At 39.4% G+C, this 19,535-nt stretch overlaps 1 protein-coding gene across 1 annotated transcript in view; it reads right to left on the reverse strand.

The window, feature by feature from the left end:
* The window catches only part of slc6a16b (solute carrier family 6 member 16b), a 26,406-nt gene continuing 6,871 nt past the window's right edge, over positions 1–19,535 (reverse strand). The window contains exons 2-12 of the mRNA XM_067435625.1: positions 17,548–17,752; positions 17,289–17,446; positions 15,487–15,607; positions 15,196–15,377; positions 12,679–12,789; positions 4,090–4,331; positions 3,855–4,002; positions 2,874–3,075; positions 2,567–2,726; positions 2,317–2,479; positions 1–941 (exon numbers count right to left, since the gene is read on the reverse strand). Of these exons, the coding sequence (XP_067291726.1) occupies positions 663–941; positions 2,317–2,479; positions 2,567–2,726; positions 2,874–3,075; positions 3,855–4,002; positions 4,090–4,331; positions 12,679–12,789; positions 15,196–15,377; positions 15,487–15,607; positions 17,289–17,446; positions 17,548–17,752 (1,971 nt within the window). The 3' untranslated portion in view covers positions 1–662. The remainder of the gene's footprint in view (positions 942–2,316; positions 2,480–2,566; positions 2,727–2,873; positions 3,076–3,854; positions 4,003–4,089; positions 4,332–12,678; positions 12,790–15,195; positions 15,378–15,486; positions 15,608–17,288; positions 17,447–17,547; positions 17,753–19,535) is intronic.

Below are 19,535 nucleotides of genomic sequence, written 5' to 3' on the forward strand. Positions count from 1 at the left end.
CTGCCAGAATTTCTTCTGAGGTAAAATTTGATCTCAGCGCTCGTTAATCGGCTGCCGGTGAACATGTCAAACTAACGATCAATGTCAGATTTTAGCCTAGGATCAGAGGAATCTTTTAGGATTTGCTAAATTGGTCTCAGACGGCCAAATCGTGACCAAAATCACACAGTGTGCACCCGGCTTTAGATTGTTGTTTAACGTTCCCCGGGACTCAGCAAACGCATGGACCACTGTCATACATCTACTTAAAGCGACAGTTCAATCAGAAAAAAGAAAACCGCCATCAAAGTTGTCATCCCAGGTGAATTTAAACAAAGTTTTCACGTGTAACATGTTTAAACCGGGAAGTAAGATTTTCACCTACAGCAGCTGTTCTATGGCTTCAGAAGACTTTGAATATAATGCACATTATATGCATTTGAAATATGATTAAATTTAGAGCGACTTGCACAATGCATGAATGTGCATTCCAGAATTTTCTTTTTCCGGGTGAGATAACCCTTTAAACTCTTTAAAAAAAAAAATTGTGCCCACCTATATGCACGTACGCATATAATAGTTTGTTGCCAACAGCAAAAGTACAACAAAGTTGAAATAGATCCTTCTCAGATGTTTGTGAACCGTAATGAAGGCTGTGCTGTAGTTTCTTCCCTCTCGCTTTCTCATAACACACTTGATTCGACACTTTCAATGTTGCCGTTTTGCAAATGGGGATCATGGTTTGCCTCCAGCAAGGGGTATAAAGTGTCGAGAGGGGTCAGGTCCGTGTCTGTAGTGGCACAGGGCTCGTATCTCGCCTCGGCGTCTGCAGGTGATTGGCTGAGCCGGTCGAGGAGGAGGGAATGTAGGTATCCCATAGGAACAGGAAGGAACGCAACAATGATGAGTGTGATCAGGACAGCAAGCGCCCAACCAGGATAAGGGAGAACTTCCTTAGATGCCTGAGAGGAAATTGTGGATGAAGCAAATGTTAACCATGTAAATTATGACAAATTATTTTTAACATATGGCAAAACCTAAAAATGTGTTCGCAAATGCATGTGTTTTTTTCTGAAGTATCATATGGATACATTAGCCTTTTACGGCTCATAGTTGTGAGAATATGGAGCGCAAACACGAAGAGGAGAAAAACCCTTGATTCAGAGTTTCAAGCAGACTAAAAATGAAATGGCTAAAAATTACATGACATTCTGATAGCTTGTAATGTGAAACAAATTTTAAAACAGCATAGCAGACTACATAAAATGCATATAAATATCAGTTGTCACTCTTTATCTGCCAATATTTGCAAATGCAAATTTTGATCATGTTAAAGCTACACTATGTGCCTATTCAAAACAAAGGTGTAGTTTGATACGCCAAGTTTGAGCACCTCTTCACCTCACAGCCAGTGGGAAAGAATCAGGATAGGATGTTGATGGATGTGATTATTAATGTTACTGTCATATGAAACAGAGCAGGACCGAGTGTTGAAGGAGCTGAGCAAGGCCGCTGGAGCGATTGTTAATAAGATGAACAACACACCCGTCAACGGCAGCTTTTATTACGATGGGACACCGTCGTCGGTGCCATGTCCGCTTTTTTCGGTCATGAGTATGAGGTAACGCAGGTCTGTTTATCATAATAGATACATTTAAGTGTGTTGAAAATGATGTTATGACATTACATTCGCTCAGCGTCTGCTGTGACACTTGTTCACACAGCAGTGAGAGTAAAGCGTTTCTCCAGAATAAAACCGGAAACAGAGTAACGCAGATATGAGGTGACTGGCAGGCGACTCCCTTACACGCTATGCTTAGACGTCCCGGCTCCTTGGTTAAAATAGCAATATTCTCACAATTTACAAATAGTTTGAAACATTTGGGATATTGTAAGAACTCAACTGAACAAAATATATAACACTGGCCTAGTGGTTTTTGGATATTTTACCGCAAAAATCCTACATAGTGCACCTTTAATGTGCCCCTATTATGTTTTCTTCCCTTTCATGCAGTGTGTAAATGGATGTTTGTAAAGTTGAAAGTACACTAAAAATGAAGTTATTGTCTCCCAGAGCAGGCTTTTAAAAAGGAGGGATTTAGAGAGACCAATTCATCCGTTGAGACATTTGATAATCATTGAACCAAATGAGGTGATGTGCAATGTATATTATGAGAAAAAGAAAGTGTTTTTTGAACTTTGACGCATGTAAACCTGTTGTGGGAGTATAATAGGGGCACTTTAATAATTTAGAGGCCTTAGAAATGAGCATATTACATATGATACAGTAGCTTTATATGGTTAAAGATTAAAGTAATGGTTTACTTATGATTTTACCTTTTCTCTATTCCAGGCGGTGTATGTAGGGCGTTCCAGGACCATCTTTAGCAGACTGGCACCCAAAAGCCCAAGCATGGCAATTGGGCACACGTACTTCCACAGGTACTTGTACACCACAGGGACCGGCCGGTTCAACATCTGTTTCAGGTCCTCCAAAAACCTGCATTAAAAATAAAAGACAGATCTCGTTTATAAATTCAACCACATAACACAACTCTTCTACTCGACCGCTGAAAGTCTGCGATACCTGTCCGCTCCATAAACCCAGGCCACGCTGATGGTCTGAAAGATGACAACGATGATGAGCGGAAGTGTGGCGGAATAATCGTCAAACATCGCCACAAAGTAGTTTCCACAGCGCTGAGTGAACATTAGACCAATCAGAAAGCCCATCGCACAGCTGCACGCTGACAGAGAAAACACAAAATACAGATTAAACAGATCATATTCACACTACAATACTGATTACTAACAAAAACAACTTAATTACAAATATGCCAACCATACATTAAATATAAGCACAAGAAGAAAAGAAGAGGTGGGTAGCGTTTTACCTGTGAAGAGGAGTTTGTGGTTGCGTAGCATCTTAAAGGTGTCTGTTAGCGGTGTCAGTATTCCAGCCATGGTGCCGAACATTGTGGACAAACCCAGATTGAGGAGCATGAGGAAGAACAGCGCCGACCAGAACGGGCTACCGGGAAACAACGTCATCGCTTCTGTGAACGCTATGAACGCCAGACCCGTTCCCTCAACACCCTGAGAGAGAGAGAGAGAGAGTGAGAGAGAGCGAGCGAGCGAGCGAGAGAGATCTCAAACATCATATTCAATGATTGAGTCACTTTAGAAAGGAGGATATCTTGGTGATCTTGTCATCTGTATGCAAAATTTAGTACAGCGCTGTCGTGTAAACGTACCCTGAAGGCACACTCACACCAAGAATGATAGCAGTAATGAAAGATAACTGTATATTAGCGGATACTTTGAGCCAGGATCACCAAGATATCTCGACTTAATCCCTTATCCTAGTTTTGTGCAATAGGCCCCTGGAAAACATATTTTTGATATCCCTGCCATAGCAATCTCCAAAAACATCCCAGCATTGCCCTAGCAACCACCAAGAATATTTAAACATTTCCCTAGCAACCCCCCAAAACATTCCAGCGGTGCCCTAGCAACCCCTAAAACATTTTTGAATTACTCTAGCAACCTCCCCAAAACATTCCAGTGAAGCCCTAGCAACCCCCAAAACATTACAGGATTGCTCTAGCAACCCCCCAAAACATTCCAGTGATGCCATAGCAACCCCCAAAATGTTCCAGCATTGCTCTAGCAACCCCCAAAACATTCCAGCATTGCTCTAGCAACCCCCAAAACATTCCAGTGATGCCCTAGCAACCCCCAAAACATTCTAGTATTGCTCTAGCAACCCCCCAAAATATTCCAGCATTGCCCTAGCAACCCTAGCATTGCCAAAGTTTTGTGCCACTCACATTTTCATCCAAAATGTAGTTCTACATAATGTCAATTTCACGTACCTGTTTCAATTCGTCCTCCAGGCTGCAGGCCGTGATGTTGTAACCGGGGATCTCCATATACTGGCCTTTATTCCTGTACCAGTTCTCATACTCATTGAGTGTGATGTTCTTATGAAGCACATCTGAAGCATTGATCGCCATCAGATTACTGCAACATACACAACCAATCATCTAAGCATCTCAAAGCTTCAGTCAAATATATTTAAAGCATTCATTGTGTAAGCTGCAAACGGACCGTTTGACACAGTCAGTGGCGATGGTTTTGGCTCTGAAGCCCAGCACAGCAAACACCACCAGTGACGCCAGCACAGACGTCAGGAAGTTGACTCCAGACACAGTGAACGCGTCTCGATGGCAGTTGTTGTTCCTCGGGTTGTAGGAGGAGTATGCGATCACAGACCCGAAACCCAAACCCAGAGCGAAAAAGACCTGAGTCGCCGCCTGACGCCAAACCTGAACGTCAGCCCAGATCTCCAGCTGAGAGAAACGCAGAACAAGAGAAGTCTCTTTAAACTGTGAACCGCTCCTAAAGTTACACGATGATAATAACAACAAAAAAGAGCATTTTAAATAGTGTGTATCATAGTTTTAATTAACAATTCAAACATTTTTGGTTAAACTAAATAACATATTTAATGAAAATGTTGCATTAGCAATTAAATGTTATGAGCTTAAAGAAATAAGAAAATGTATATAAAGAAAATTACTTAAAGCTCCACTGTGTGATATTTTCCCCCATCTAGCGGTGTAAAGGTATATGACCATCCAGTTTCTGTTCCTCTCAATTCCAATTTCGTTTTAACTCCTACGGTGGCCGATTTAGTCCAAGATTAACACGGCAATCCCCCACTTCACATTCGACACGGTGCCATCGAGTGTTAAAACGCGAAAAGCGAAGCTTGAATTTACGGGTATGTCCCTCTTTGGCTACTGTACTTTCAAGATGGCATATTATAAACTTACGAGAATACTTTATTACTTGAAAGAAGTAAATATACATTAATGAGCACATTAAGTGTTTTTAGCTAAGAACAAGTTAAAATATAGCTGCAAGCAGCCATTATCGGGGCCAAGCGCAAAGAAGAAGACAAGACATGCCAGCATGGCTGGAAGTCTCAAGCCAACTGCAACAATGAGCCATTAAGGACCTATTAAGTTGATTTTAGGCAAAATAGCAGTCAAATTTTAAATACAGTCAATAATAATGGTTTAATGGTTTATCACTTTCGACCAATAGGTGTCACTGTTACGAAACTGATGTGGTTTAGTCAGATTGAGATGACAATGACACATGCAAAGTTTGGTGTCAATATGTCAAAGCATTGCAGAGATACAGCCTCAAGAGTAATTTTTGCATCATGGCTCAACTCTGTTGCAGTGGTATATGAAAACTGTTTTGTCTATCAATCCGAAATCCATAAGTATTTGTCAGCATGGTCTGAAGACGATACGGATCAATTTTGGTGAAAATCGGACAAACGGTCTAGGATGAGTTTGAAAAAGTAGATTTTTAACAAATAACAAGATGGAGCACAGATATGTTTGCAAAATATGGCAAAATTGGTATCTATCTTCTCGGCATGAGCCAATGAATGTATTATGACCAGTCTCATTACAATAGGCTAATTTAATCAAAAGTTATTAGCATTTTTGTACATTTTATTACAACTTTTGACCACAAGGTGGCGCTGCCCCGAAACTTTTTGAATATCTTCGGGACATAGAGCGGAAGACACATACCGAGTTTTGTAACGATACACTAGTGCATTCTTAAATTATAGCATTAGCATTTTAAACCGTAATACTGCATTGAAGTCAATAGGAATTTCATGTTTTGTTTTATTATAGCGCCACCAAGAGGCACAATCCCACCAATTTTTTTATGTGTCCTCGTAGTGAGCCCATACATATGTGTGTCAAGTTTGGTGAAAATATTTCATTTTGTTTTGGAGTTATAGACATTTATATGAAAAAACACGTAAAAAATGACTGACACCTGACTTTGATTGGATTTTACTACCCCTTACTATCAATATTTTGAGATTTGGGCATTAGCGTATAGCTATCGACCTATGTTTCCGAACTTCTGAGGCTGGTTTCGTCTCGATCGGACTAGCGGTTTCGAAGATATCAGCAAATGTTTTTTAAGCACTAAATTACAACTCTGCGCAAACCATATGCCGAAACCTGGCAAGTCTGGTATCGTTGGAGTCGGCAAGGATTCAGGAGACCAAAAAACACACTCCCATCAAAATATGTCAACCACACCCAAAGTTATAAGCGTTTGAAAAAAAAAATTCTCCACTAGGTGGCGCTGTTTCGAAACTTCTCAGGCTACTTCAGGGCATCGTGGTGATGACCCATACCAAGTTTCATAACAATCTGTTCATGCGTTCATAAAATACAGCATTTTTGCACATAATTCAAAATGGCCGACATCCAAAATGGCCGACATGGTAAAATTGGATATCAGTCGACTCGGCATGACGCCCTGAATCTAATGAGACCAATTTTATGATTTTTGGATAAACGGTTCAGAAGTTATAAGCCAAAATAGGCATTTTTCGTATCTCCGGACAGGTAGGTGGCGCTGCGCCGAAACGCTGCATGTTGCTTCAAGTCATGCTTGTGATGACATGTACCAAGGTTGGTTTGAATACGATAAAGCGTTGCGGAGATATAGCCTTTAGTGTGTTTTTGCAACCTCCACGTAAAATTTGTTTGTGCGTTTATTGAAAACGATTGGACGAATCAACTTGAATTCCATAACTTTTTGTCAACATGCTCTGAAGATGATCTGTTTCAATTTTCGTGAAAATCGGAGCAACGGCCTAGGAGGAGTTCGAAAAAGTAGGTTTTTCAGAAAATTCAAAATGGCGGGAAAATTTGCATACCGGAAAATGACATCATAGGGTGAAATCGAATCGGCTTGAGCCAAGGAATCCGATGAAAAAAGAATTTTGTTTCTAGCCCTTAGGGGTCAAAAGTTATAAGCATAAATATGAGTGAAACTTTGGACAGGTGGTGGCGCTAGAGGGATTGAGTTAGAGGCACCAAATTTGCTATAGTGACAGCTCAGACTGGCCTCTATGAGTGTGCCAAATTTCACAACTTTTTACCATACGGTTCTATGGGCTGCCAGAGACTCCTATGGCGGAAGAAGAAGAAGAAGAAGAAGCAGAAATATAGCTGCAAGCAGCCATTATCGGGGCCAAGCGCAAAGAAGAAGACAAGACATGCCAGCATGGCTGGAAGTCTCAAGCCAACTGCAACAATGAGCCATTAAGGACCTATTAAGTTGATTTTAGGCAAAATAGCAGTCAAATTTTAAATACAGTCAATAATAATGGTTTAATGGTTTATCACTTTCGACCAATAGGTGTCACTGTTACGAAACTGATGTGGTTTAGTCAGATTGAGATGACAATGACACATGCAAAGTTTGGTGTCAATATGTCAAAGCATTGCAGAGATACAGCCTCAAGAGTAATTTTTGCATCATGGCTCAACTCTGTTGCAGTGGTATATGAAAACTGTTTTGTCTATCAATCCGAAATCCATAAGTATTTGTCAGCATGGTCTGAAGACGATACGGATCAATTTTGGTGAAAATCGGACAAACGGTCTAGGATGAGTTTGAAAAAGTAGATTTTTAACAAATAACAAGATGGAGCACAGATATGTTTGCAAAATATGGCAAAATTGGTATCTATCTTCTCGGCATGAGCCAATGAATGTATTATGACCAGTCTCATTACAATAGGCTAATTTAATCAAAAGTTATTAGCATTTTTGTACATTTTATTACAACTTTTGACCACAAGGTGACGCTGCCCCGAAACTTTTTGAATATCTTCGGGACATAGAGCGGAAGACACATACCGAGTTTTGTAACGATACACTAGTGCATTCTTAAATTATAGCATTAGCATTTTAAACCGTAATACTGCATTGAAGTCAATGGGAATTTCATGTTTTGTTTTATTATAGCGCCACCAAGAGGCACAATCCCACCAATTTTTTTATGTGTCCTCGTAGTGAGCCCATACATATGTGTGTCAAGTTTGGTGAAAATATTTCATTTTGTTTTGGAGTTATAGACATTTATATGAAAAAACACGTAAAAAATGACTGACACCTGACTTTGATTGGATTTTACTACCCCTTACTATCAATATTTTGAGATTTGGGCATTAGCGTATAGCTATCGACCTATGTTTCCGAACTTCTGAGGCTGGTTTCGTCTCGATCGGACTAGCGGTTTCGAAGATATCAGCAAATGTTTTTTAAGCACTAAATTACAACTCTGCGCAAACCATATGCCGAAACCTGGCAAGTCTGGTATCGTTGGAGTCGGCAAGGATTCAGGAGACCAAAAAACACACTCCCATCAAAATATGTCAACCACACCCAAAGTTATAAGCGTTTGAAAAAAAAAATTCTCCACTAGGTGGCGCTGTTTCGAAACTTCTCAGGCTACTTCAAGGCATCGTGGTGATGACCCATACCAAGTTTCATAACAATCTGTTCATGCGTTCATAAAATACAGCATTTTTGCACATAATTCAAAATGGCCGACATCCAAAATGGCCGACATGGTAAAATTGGATATCAGTCGACTCGGCATGACGCCCTGAATCTAATGAGACCAATTTTATGATTTTTGGATAAACGGTTCAGAAGTTATAAGCCAAAATAGGCATTTTTCGTATCTCCGGACAGGTAGGTGGCGCTGCGCCGAAACGCTGCATGTTGCTTCAAGTCATGCTTGTGATGACATGTACCAAGGTTGGTTTGAATACGATAAAGCGTTGCGGAGATATAGCCTTTAGTGTGTTTTTGCAACCTCCACGTAAAATTTGTTTGTGCGTTTATTGAAAACGATTGGACGAATCAACTTGAATTCCATAACTTTTTGTCAACATGCTCTGAAGATGATCTGTTTCAATTTTCGTGAAAATCGGAGCAACGGCCTAGGAGGAGTTCGAAAAAGTAGGTTTTTCAGAAAATTCAAAATGGCGGGAAAATTTGCATACCGGAAAATGACATCATAGGGTGAAATCGAATCGGCTTGAGCCAAGGAATCCGATGAAAAAAGAATTTTGTTTCTAGCCCTTAGGGGTCAAAAGTTATAAGCATAAATATGAGTGAAACTTTGGACAGGTGGTGGCGCTAGAGGGATTGAGTTAGAGGCACCAAATTTGCTATAGTGACAGCTCAGACTGGCCTCTATGAGTGTGCCAAATTTCACAACTTTTTACCATACGGTTCTATGGGCTGCCAGAGACTCCTATGGCGGAAGAAGAAGAAGAAGAAGAAGAAGAAGAAGCAGAATAATAACAAGCAGCCATTATCGGGGCCAAGCGCAAAGAAGAAGACAAGACATGCCAGCATGGCTGGAAGTCTCAAGCCAACTGCAACAATGAGCCATTAAGGACCTATTAAGTTGATTTTAGGCAAAATAGCAGTCAAATTTTAAATACAGTCAATAATAATGGTTTAATGGTTTATCACTTTCGACCAATAGGTGTCACTGTTACGAAACTGATGTGGTTTAGTCAGATTGAGATGACAATGACACATGCAAAGTTTGGTGTCAATATGTCAAAGCATTGCAGAGATACAGCCTCAAGAGTAATTTTTGCATCATGGCTCAACTCTGTTGCAGTGGTATATGAAAACTGTTTTGTCTATCAATCCGAAATCCATAACTATTTGTCAGCATGGTCTGAAGACGATACGGATCAATTTTGGTGAAAATCGGACAAACGGTCTAGGATGAGTTTGAAAAAGTAGATTTTTAACAAATAACAAGACGGAGGACAGATAGGTTTGCAAAATATGGCAAAATTGGTATCTATCTTCTCGGCATGAGCCAATGAATGTATTATGACCAGTCTCATTACAATAGGCTAATTTAATCAAAAGTTATTAGCATTTTTGTACATTTTATTACAACTTTTGACCACAAGGTGGCGCTGCCCCGAAACTTTTTGAATATCTTCGGGACATAGAGCGGAAGACACATACCGAGTTTTGTAACGATACACTAGTGCATTCTTAAATTATAGCATTAGCATTTTAAACCGTAATACTGCATTGAAGTCAATGGGAATTTCATGTTTTGTTTTATTATAGCGCCACCAAGAGGCACAATCCCACCAATTTTTTTATGTGTCCTCGTAGTGAGCCCATACATATGTGTGTCAAGTTTGGTGAAAATATTTCATTTTGTTTTGGAGTTATAGACATTTATATGAAAAAACACGTAAAAAATGACTGACACCTGACTTTTATTGGATTTTACTACCCCTTACTATCAATATTTTGAGATTTGGGCATTAGCGTATAGCTATCGACCTATGTTTCCGAACTTCTGAGGCTGGTTTCGTCTCGATCGGACTAGCGGTTTCGAAGATATCAGCAAATGTTTTTTAAGCACTAAATTACAACTCTGCGCAAACCATATGCCGAAACCTGGCAAGTCTGGTATCGTTGGAGTCGGCAAGGATTCAGGAGACCAAAAAACACACTCCCATCAAAATATGTCAACCACACCCAAAGTTATAAGCGTTTGAAAAAAAAAATTCTCCACTAGGTGGCGCTGTTTCGAAACTTCTCAGGCTACTTCAGGGCATCGTGGTGATGACCCATACCAAGTTTCATAACAATCTGTTCATGCGTTCATAAAATACAGCATTTTTGCACATAATTCAAAATGGCCGACATCCAAAATGGCCGACATGGTAAAATTGGATATCAGTCGACTCGGCATGACGCCCTGAATCTAATGAGACCAATTTTATGATTTTTGGATAAACGGTTCAGAAGTTATAAGCCAAAATAGGCATTTTTCGTATCTCCGGACAGGTAGGTGGCGCTGCGCCGAAACGCTGCATGTTGCTTCAAGTCATGCTTGTGATGACATGTACCAAGGTTGGTTTGAATACGATAAAGCGTTGCGGAGATATAGCCTTTAGTGTGTTTTTGCAACCTCCACGTAAAATTTGTTTGTGCGTTTATTGAAAACGATTAGACGAATCAACTTGAATTCCATAACTTTTTGTCAACATGCTCTGAAGATGATCTGTTTCAATTTTCGTGAAAATCGGAGCAACGCCCTAGGAGGAGTTCGAAAAAGTAGGTTTTTCAGAAAATTCAAAATGGCGGGAAAATTTGCATACCGGAAAATGACATCATAGGGTGAAATCGAATCGGCTTGAGCCAAGGAATCCGATGAAAAAAGAATTTTGTTTCTAGCCCTTAGGGGTCAAAAGTTATAAGCATAAATATGAGTGAAACTTTGGACAGGTGGTGGCGCTAGAGGGATTGAGTTAGAGGCACCAAATTTGCTATAGTGACAGCTCAGACTGGCCTCTATGAGTGTGCCAAATTTCACAACTTTTTACCATACGGTTCTATGGGCTGCCAGAGACTCCTATGGCGGAAGAAGAAGAAGAAGAAGAAGAAGAAGAAGAAGAAGAAGAAGAAGAAGCAGAATAATAATAATAGGAACACTAACGATTTCAATAGGTGCCTCCGCACCTTCGGTGCTTGGCCCCTAATAATAGGAACACTAACGATTTCAATAGGTGCCTCCGCACCTTCGGTGCTTGGCCCCTAATAATAATAATAGGAACACTAACGATTTCAATAGGTGCCTCCGCACCTTCGGTGCTTGGCCCCTAAAAAGTTACACAGTGTAGCTTTAAACAAACTAAAATGATGGCTAAAAAAATACAAAAAGGCAATTAAAAATATTAATATATAGGTACATAATTAATACTAAAAGCAATGCTGCTTTTTAAATAAATAACAGAACACTGTTAAGAGAAGACACTGTTTGGTGCCTGTGGTGTGTAATCAATAAATCCTGCTCATATTCTGGAGCTCAACATGCAGTGCAGTCTGGCTAGACCCCTGTCTTTCTTTTCAAACCCACATAAACCATCTCCAGTCAAAGATCAAGTCCAGGATCGGGTTTCTATTTCGAAATAAAGCTTCATTTACTCTTCCTGCAGAACTGGCCCTTGTGAAAATGACCATCATCCCAATGCTTGACTTTAGTGATGTTGTCTACAGAACTGCTACTAATTGTCTACTCAAGAAATTGGACGTTGTTTACCACAGTGCGATTCTCTTTATTACTAAAGCCCCATACAACACCCACCACTGTACTCTTTACTCACTAGTTGGATGGCCTTCGTTACACACCCGGCGCCTAAATCACTGGTATCCGTTAATTTACAAGTCCACATTAGGTAAACCACCATCTTACCCAAGTACTCTAGTAACCATATCAGTGCCTGTATTTAACCTGCGCTCGAGTAAATATATCTCTCTAGACCCCACAAAATCCCGCACCTCTTTTGGCCGCTCTTCTTTTAAATTTTCTGCTGCAAATGATTGGAACATTTTACAAAAGTCTCTCAAATTAGAATCCATTGTTTCAATCACTGCTTTTAAAGTTTTACTATCAAATTGACTGACAGACCACTGTACATGTTGATGCTCTTTGCAAATATAGTCGAATGTATTTTTGCACGTACTAAATGAAATGCCTGTTATCGCATCTATTTGCCCATTTTTATTTTTGCACAATGTCTAGAGCTTTTTATTTATAATTTGAACGTCTTCTATATTTTTGATTGTGTATTTGAATGTTGGTATGTTATGTGTAATTTCATGTCGCCTTGTACTCTGCACCTTATCTTGGCCAGGTCGCGGTTGCCAATGAGAACCTGTTCTCAACCGATTTACCTAGTTAAATAAAGGTAAAATAAAAAGAAATAAAAAGAAAGCAGTCATGTGTTTGTCTACGTACTCTAGGGTAAAACATGAACTTGATGCCCTCAGAAGCTCCGTCCAGCGTCACGCCTCTGATCAGGAAACACAGCAGCACCACGTACGGAAACACGGAGGAGAAATACATCACCTGCATATAACCAATAACTGATCAATATCATCAATAATCAAATCCAGGCATGTGATTGGCTAAGGACAAAAAAGCACGAAAATATACCATATTTTATAATATAGACCACCCCCACCCTGCCGATCAAACTGGTGGCGGATCAATACGGACAGTAAAGCAGGACCCATAACAACTTATTTGAACAAAAAAATACATTTTATTGTAATAACTTTTTTTGTACAGTATGAAAAATAACTAATTATTTGGTGGATGCATTTTTACCCAATTTTAATAGCTAAATGTGCAGCATGCACATTTTCATGTCAAAAGAAGGCCTCAATTTTTCTATGACTCTTTAGCCTTTGTAGAAAGCTTTTTTAGAGCCTCTACACGTTTCTTTTGGAATTTGCGCCTGGCATGATAAATTAATCTATAATGACGAAATGGGGGTGCAATTCACATTTATTCCACAAGGTGGCAATGTCTGATACACAATGATGAAGTGACGTTTCACTCATAGTTACCTCTGACAGAAAACGAAACAATAATAATTATAATCTGCAAAACTTGGCTTAGTGATTTACTGCAGAGAGCAAGTATTAAACACAATCAAATATTAGTGTCACTGTCTCTTGATGATGGATGTGGTCAAGAAGCTGTCAGTGAGCAAAATATTGATTTTGAAGACATTGAAAATGAGTTTGGAGAATATGCTGGAGATCGCGAATATGAGGCAGATGCTGAATATACTGGTAAACGATCTCTGACGAGGAAATATGATGATGGTATTAAACATCTGCTCAAACTGAACCCTTCCAAGCTCCAAAAGGTAACGAAATAGGTTTTATTTTATTCTTCTGTAGCTGTTACATCACTCTAACATCAGGAGTTTTATATATTATCGCGACAGGTAGAGGTCTAACGTTATCCATGTTAAATATAGATCTGGGTAAGGTTCTATATTTAATGTAAGAATGTTTGGCGAAACAGTCATGCATTTAAGGGTTAAGCTATGGAATGGCTTCAGATGACTTTGTCACCCAAACTGACGTGAAAAAAGCGGGGGGCGCCGAAAAGCGCGCTGTTTGCATATATAGCTAGTGCTAGCAAATACAAGTAATGTTAGCTGTCAAGTTAATGTTAAATGCAGCTTAAACATCCTGCCATAGTGGAAAATCAATCAAAATCGATCATCTAATCAATCGACAACAAAGTCAAATTAGTAACTTATAGGTTATATATAGACAAAAGCAATAGTATACCCAGATCATCCGATCCGGCGATGTTCTTGTCACGATACAGTCCTTGTTGCCAGTGTTGCCAACTATTTTCCAAGGAAAGTAGCTAAAGCCTGCCAAAAAAAATCGCTAAATGTCGCTAGATGACGTTATGCGTTAATTAGCATATTAGTGACGTCATCACGCCGTCCTTGCGTTCAGCCTGCGTAACGTTTTTTCATTTAGCCTACTATATTTTACAATAATATAATAGCCTACAGTCGATTGTCCAATAAATGTTTTCATTTCCTATACCTTTTTGTCATACAATATATGATATAGTGAATTACAAAAAAAATTATGTGTAAAATCTGAATTGAGAAACTGGATGAACTAAAGCTCTGTGAGAGAGTAATATAAGTGATAAGCACAAGAGATGGAACTCATCATAACTCATTTATTTAAATATAAAACAAAAGAAGCAGATAACATTAAGTGAGAAATCGATGGCAACCTTGTGTGCTCATGTGTAGCTCGCTCATTCACGTCTGTCAGCTGCTGTCTGTAGGCGCGTGCAGCTCCCCTCAGCCATTCACTGAACAGGGCAGACGCAGAGAGAGGTGTGTGTGACAGAGGGGAAATAAGACCTCGCGCTCGCAGGACAGTACTGCCGACATTTATAAACTAAAGTAGCTGAAGTTTGTCCAAAAAATCGCTAGAGGGGTCTGAAAAGCCGCTAAATATAGCGACAAAGTCGCCAAGTTGGCAACACTGCTTGTTGCCCATCCCGCGATCGTGGTTTCGTCCCGGGTTACCATGGTGACGGCTGTGAGATGACGGTCAACCCCCCAATCCCCCCCGCCATTTTTTTTTTTTTTTACAGATCTGCATGATTTACGTAGGTCACATTTTCAGGTCGGAAAATCCGGAATTCCGGATTAATCCGGAAAAATCACATCCCTGCAAATCACAACACAAACAAAGAAAGTTTGATTTAAGCAGCTTGCCATTTTTTTTATTATTATCTTTTTTTTTAATCAAACTTTCTTTGCATTTTGTTTTAAATTACAATTATTGCCGCATTTTAAAATAAACATTTTGCATAGAAATAGTATTTTTTGTTTTTAAATCATTATTATTAAATACTTATTGCATTTTTTTATCTTGCTTTTAAATCATTATGCATAGTACAAACACACACTGAGAGTACCTTGCCGGTAGATTTGATGCCCTTGTACATGGCCAGACAAACGATGACCCAAGCGAGCAGCAAGCATCCAGTGATGATGAGGTTGAACTCTCCCGTTTCATCAATGGAGTCGGTGATGTCCAGAGCCTTACGGTACCAGAAATACGACGTGGGAGAGCTGGCGGCACATTCCTTCACTACGACTTAAAACAACAAACGCATCTTTAGTTTTCAGCTTCACATTTCTGGCATCAGCTCCTCGTATCTAAACAATATCCAATTGTCTTGCACAACACACACACTAATCCTTACCAGTGCTGTTCCCTTCTGTTGGACAGTTTTCCCACGGTAGAGTATACCGGAAAGAATTGCCCAAGTAAAAGATACTCCAACTGATGATGACATTATAATACAGAGCAACAAAGGAACACACCTGGGAAATAAAGAGAGAAAAAGAAAGCCAATGTTTTAAAGAGAAAATTAACAACCAGTTCAACAGATGATTAGCCTGACATCGTCATAGTCAGATTATTTAAGGATAGACAGAGTACTTACCAACATGATCATCATTTTTGAGAGAAATAGTAAAGGTGAATGCATATATGAACAAGTTCTCAATCAGGCCCTGATAATTTGATCGGTCCAAACAGCTCTGGTTCGAGACCAGGCTTACAGATGATACGACAATTTTGTGTATTTTGTGATGTCTGATGATTAAAAGCTACACTATGTAACTTTTTATTGTGAATATATCATCAATCATTCGTCCAAAACATGTTGTCTTACTCTGATTCACTATGAAAGAGTTTATATTTTATACCTGGTTGGCACAGGTAATGGGGTACATGTCTGTACATGAGACCATGAGTGAAGACAAAGACTTTATATACTTTATATTATATTATTATTACTTATGAATGGGAGAAAGTGCTACACCCAATAAATGCCTTTTAAATAAAAGAGACAGGATTGCACATGCACATTAGCTTTGTGCAGGTTGAAAAACGCATTTTTTTTGTCTTGATTCGAGCGTTTAGAAACAAAACTTATGAGACCGTTGTCAGATTTCATTGGTGATTTCAAATCTAATATACTGTTACACAACATGCATTATCTCTCTCAGCTATTTGTGTTCCAAAATTTACTGTGTTTAACTGAATACTCGCCAAGATGAGCATTTTGGCATAATTTTGTGTGTATTTAACCATTTTTTTATGCGCCATTGGCCACTTATTTTGGTCCTTGCAACTCACAAGCTGATTGAGACTGAGAAGCGGTTTGTGCGCTCCACTTATATAGATCAGTGGTGGTTAAGCCAAACTTGAAATTGCAAAAAAGGAAAAAAATATAATTGTTAAATGATGAAAAAGTCTATCAGATACAATGAGTTTAGATATGAGATCTGAATTTTAGCATTTATTATGCTAACTGGTCATGTGCAGTAAGTGCATTTGATTTAGAGTCATTGATGAACATCCATGTAAAAATACTCCTGAGTAGTCTAGTGACAGTTTGTTTGTTCACATGAGTTAAATATCCTTAAGTTATCTCATTGCTGTGTCTTAACTCATATTTGTAAATGGTTTGTTTCTCTGTATACGTTAGTAAAAGCAAATAAGCAAAAGAAAATCAAGTTACTGCTGAAAGATTTTCAATACATTGCTTCAGTGATGAATATTCAGATGTTTGGAGTTATTCCATGCACACTCTGAAGTTCTGAAGTTGAAGTTTGGGCAAAAATTGAGGCTGAGAATCCCTGATAACTTGACAGTGGTTGCGCTTTTGGTATGAGCGCAAAACCTGCGGGAATGACTAAAATGATGAGCAATACAAGCACCATTTAACCGGAGCGAACGAGACGAGTGAGTGAGAGGAGGCGGGTGTGTGTCACTTCGCAGTCGAAAAGAAGAGTGAGAACGTGCAGCTGAGATTAATGCCTGTGCCGCTGACAACAAAACGGACCAGCTGGCCGTAGAAAAGACGTGAGACAGACCGACCGGTCAGAGCAAATCGGCCAATTCCGGTCCCTGGCTGATCGATCGGTGCATCTCTAAAATTCACAATTTCAGTGTTATATCAGAGTAATCAGCCAATTAAAAAAAGCAATTACTCACCACACAGCTGGAGTAGCCAATGCCAACTAGTTTTGGAGAAATGTGTCTCCAGACGCCGATGCTTCCCTGTCTGATGCTCTGACCGGCCGCCAACTCCAGAAAAAACAACGGCACTCCAACCAGCACCATCAACACCACATACAGCAAGATGAACGCTCCTAATAGACATGACAATGTTTCAAACAAAACAAGAATTATTAAATATATACGCCTGGTTAGTCTTTGTATTCAATATTGGCATAATCTCCTCCTCGCTCACCTCCTCCGTTCTGATGGCAGAGGTACGGGAAGCGCCACACATTTCCCAATCCCACACTGAATCCGACCTGAGCGAGGAAATATTCCACCTTACTGTCCCATCCATCTCGGACCGTTTCCACCGGGACCTCCTGCTCGACCTCTAACCCCAGTTCAGCCTCGTCCCCCTGGCCGTCTGCAGGTAATGGAGGCTTCTCGGACGTCATCTGAGAGAAAAACAGAAACTTGTTTTCCCATTCAAACAAATCACACATTAACCACAGCTGTTTTTGAGGATTTGTCTTTGTTATAAAATATGCTGCTATAAAGATTGATCTCATCTTGCCACAAATTCAGTCATAAAACTGCTCATTTCCGTTTGAGTATTCAGTCCAAACAAATAATGGTGTAAAAACATAAGAAGAAATGTTGATCAGTGAAATTGTGATTACTGAATATGAATTTTTAAATGGTGCTTATAATATGCAATGTGAACCCGAAGCACTCCAGGTACAATTTATTTTTGCATTTGCATTCATAAGTATTTGTAGCTAGACAGGTTACAGTATAAAGACATCTATTAAATAAAAACATACTACTGTATATTAATATACTAAAAAAAAATCTAATGTACCATTATTATCATCAACATCTATAAATAAACTTGTTGTTATTATAATAATAAATCAAGTGGTTTATGACTCAAAACTGTAGGAAATTTAAAAATAAAATGGATCTAAATGACATGACTAAGCTCACTTTCAATGCCAAAAGCAATCTGAATGTGGAAAAATAAACTGAACAAACACACTAACGTTATTCAAGGTCTGGAAAACTTTTTTTAATTCCCTGACATTTACGTGTTATCATCACCATGGTAAGGCGCATGCGCACATATCTACACCTGACAGCAGGAAACATGGGCTTTAAAGTGGCAGATAGGCATTCAAAAAAAAAAAAACAGTTTGAATATGTGCATAAATACGTTCTTTAGTGAAAGATTAATCAAACCCAAACGCTGTTTGGTAAAATCTAACACTGTGGAGCCAGTAAAGCAATGTAACCAGTCAGATATCAGCTAGTGCATATCATATGATAATCAATATGCGTCCAAAATGACTTTAAATCAGTACAGCTTAATATTAATACACATGTACACATAGTAAGTATATGAGTTAAATAAATTCTCACCGCTGCTTTGATTATTTTGGGCTCTCAACGCACGCGCACGTGTTGTGTAGGCGCGCGCTATTGTCACCGGCGTGCGGCTCAAATCCTCTTTGAACGACCCCTTCACAACTTCCCCAGGCGAACCGTATTTTAGAAACTACTATTTGACGTTTAGCGGTACCGAAAGACGTTCATTTTTTCGCGCGTTTTACTCTTCCGTAGTGGTTATGCGTTTACAGAACCACAGGAAACACCCTCAGCCACGCGCGCGTCCATCCATTTACAAGGCCCCGCCCACTCGCGACGCTCGTAGCTTTGTGAACGCGCGTTTTAGCCTGAAATGTCACCTCGTTCGTAACCATATACCTCTAGCATGCCTTTATAAATGTTTGTGTATGTTTTTAAAACGGTTTCCTATATGCTGGATTGCTGACATGCGTCTCTGCATGTCTTTTCTTTTTTTGCGGCTCTGCATTTCCTTCAGAAAGTTTCACTGATGAATGATGCAATCAAGTAAGAAAATTACACCGAGGTAGAAGTGACCGGCCGGTGGCGCTGTAAACACGTGACGCTTTGCATCTTATTTCCCTGTCGATGCCCAACTGACCGTGAAAATACTTATTCTTATATAATGCAAAGAAGCCTTGCCAGGAATATAATAACTGCCTTAGACCATTTAAAACGTTTAAAAAATTAATTTTATAAAAGCAACTTACAAACTACATATTTCGTCTTGCTGCTATGGAAATGTCATAGCCTACGATTTAATAATAAGTGAATCATAATAATCAACCATTTTTGTTATAGCCTACCTCTCTTATGACTGAAAATGTAGCAGAT

The sequence above is a fragment of the Pseudorasbora parva genome, chromosome 24, assembly GCF_024679245.1.
Source record: "Pseudorasbora parva isolate DD20220531a chromosome 24, ASM2467924v1, whole genome shotgun sequence".
NCBI lineage: Eukaryota > Metazoa > Chordata > Actinopteri > Cypriniformes > Gobionidae > Pseudorasbora > Pseudorasbora parva.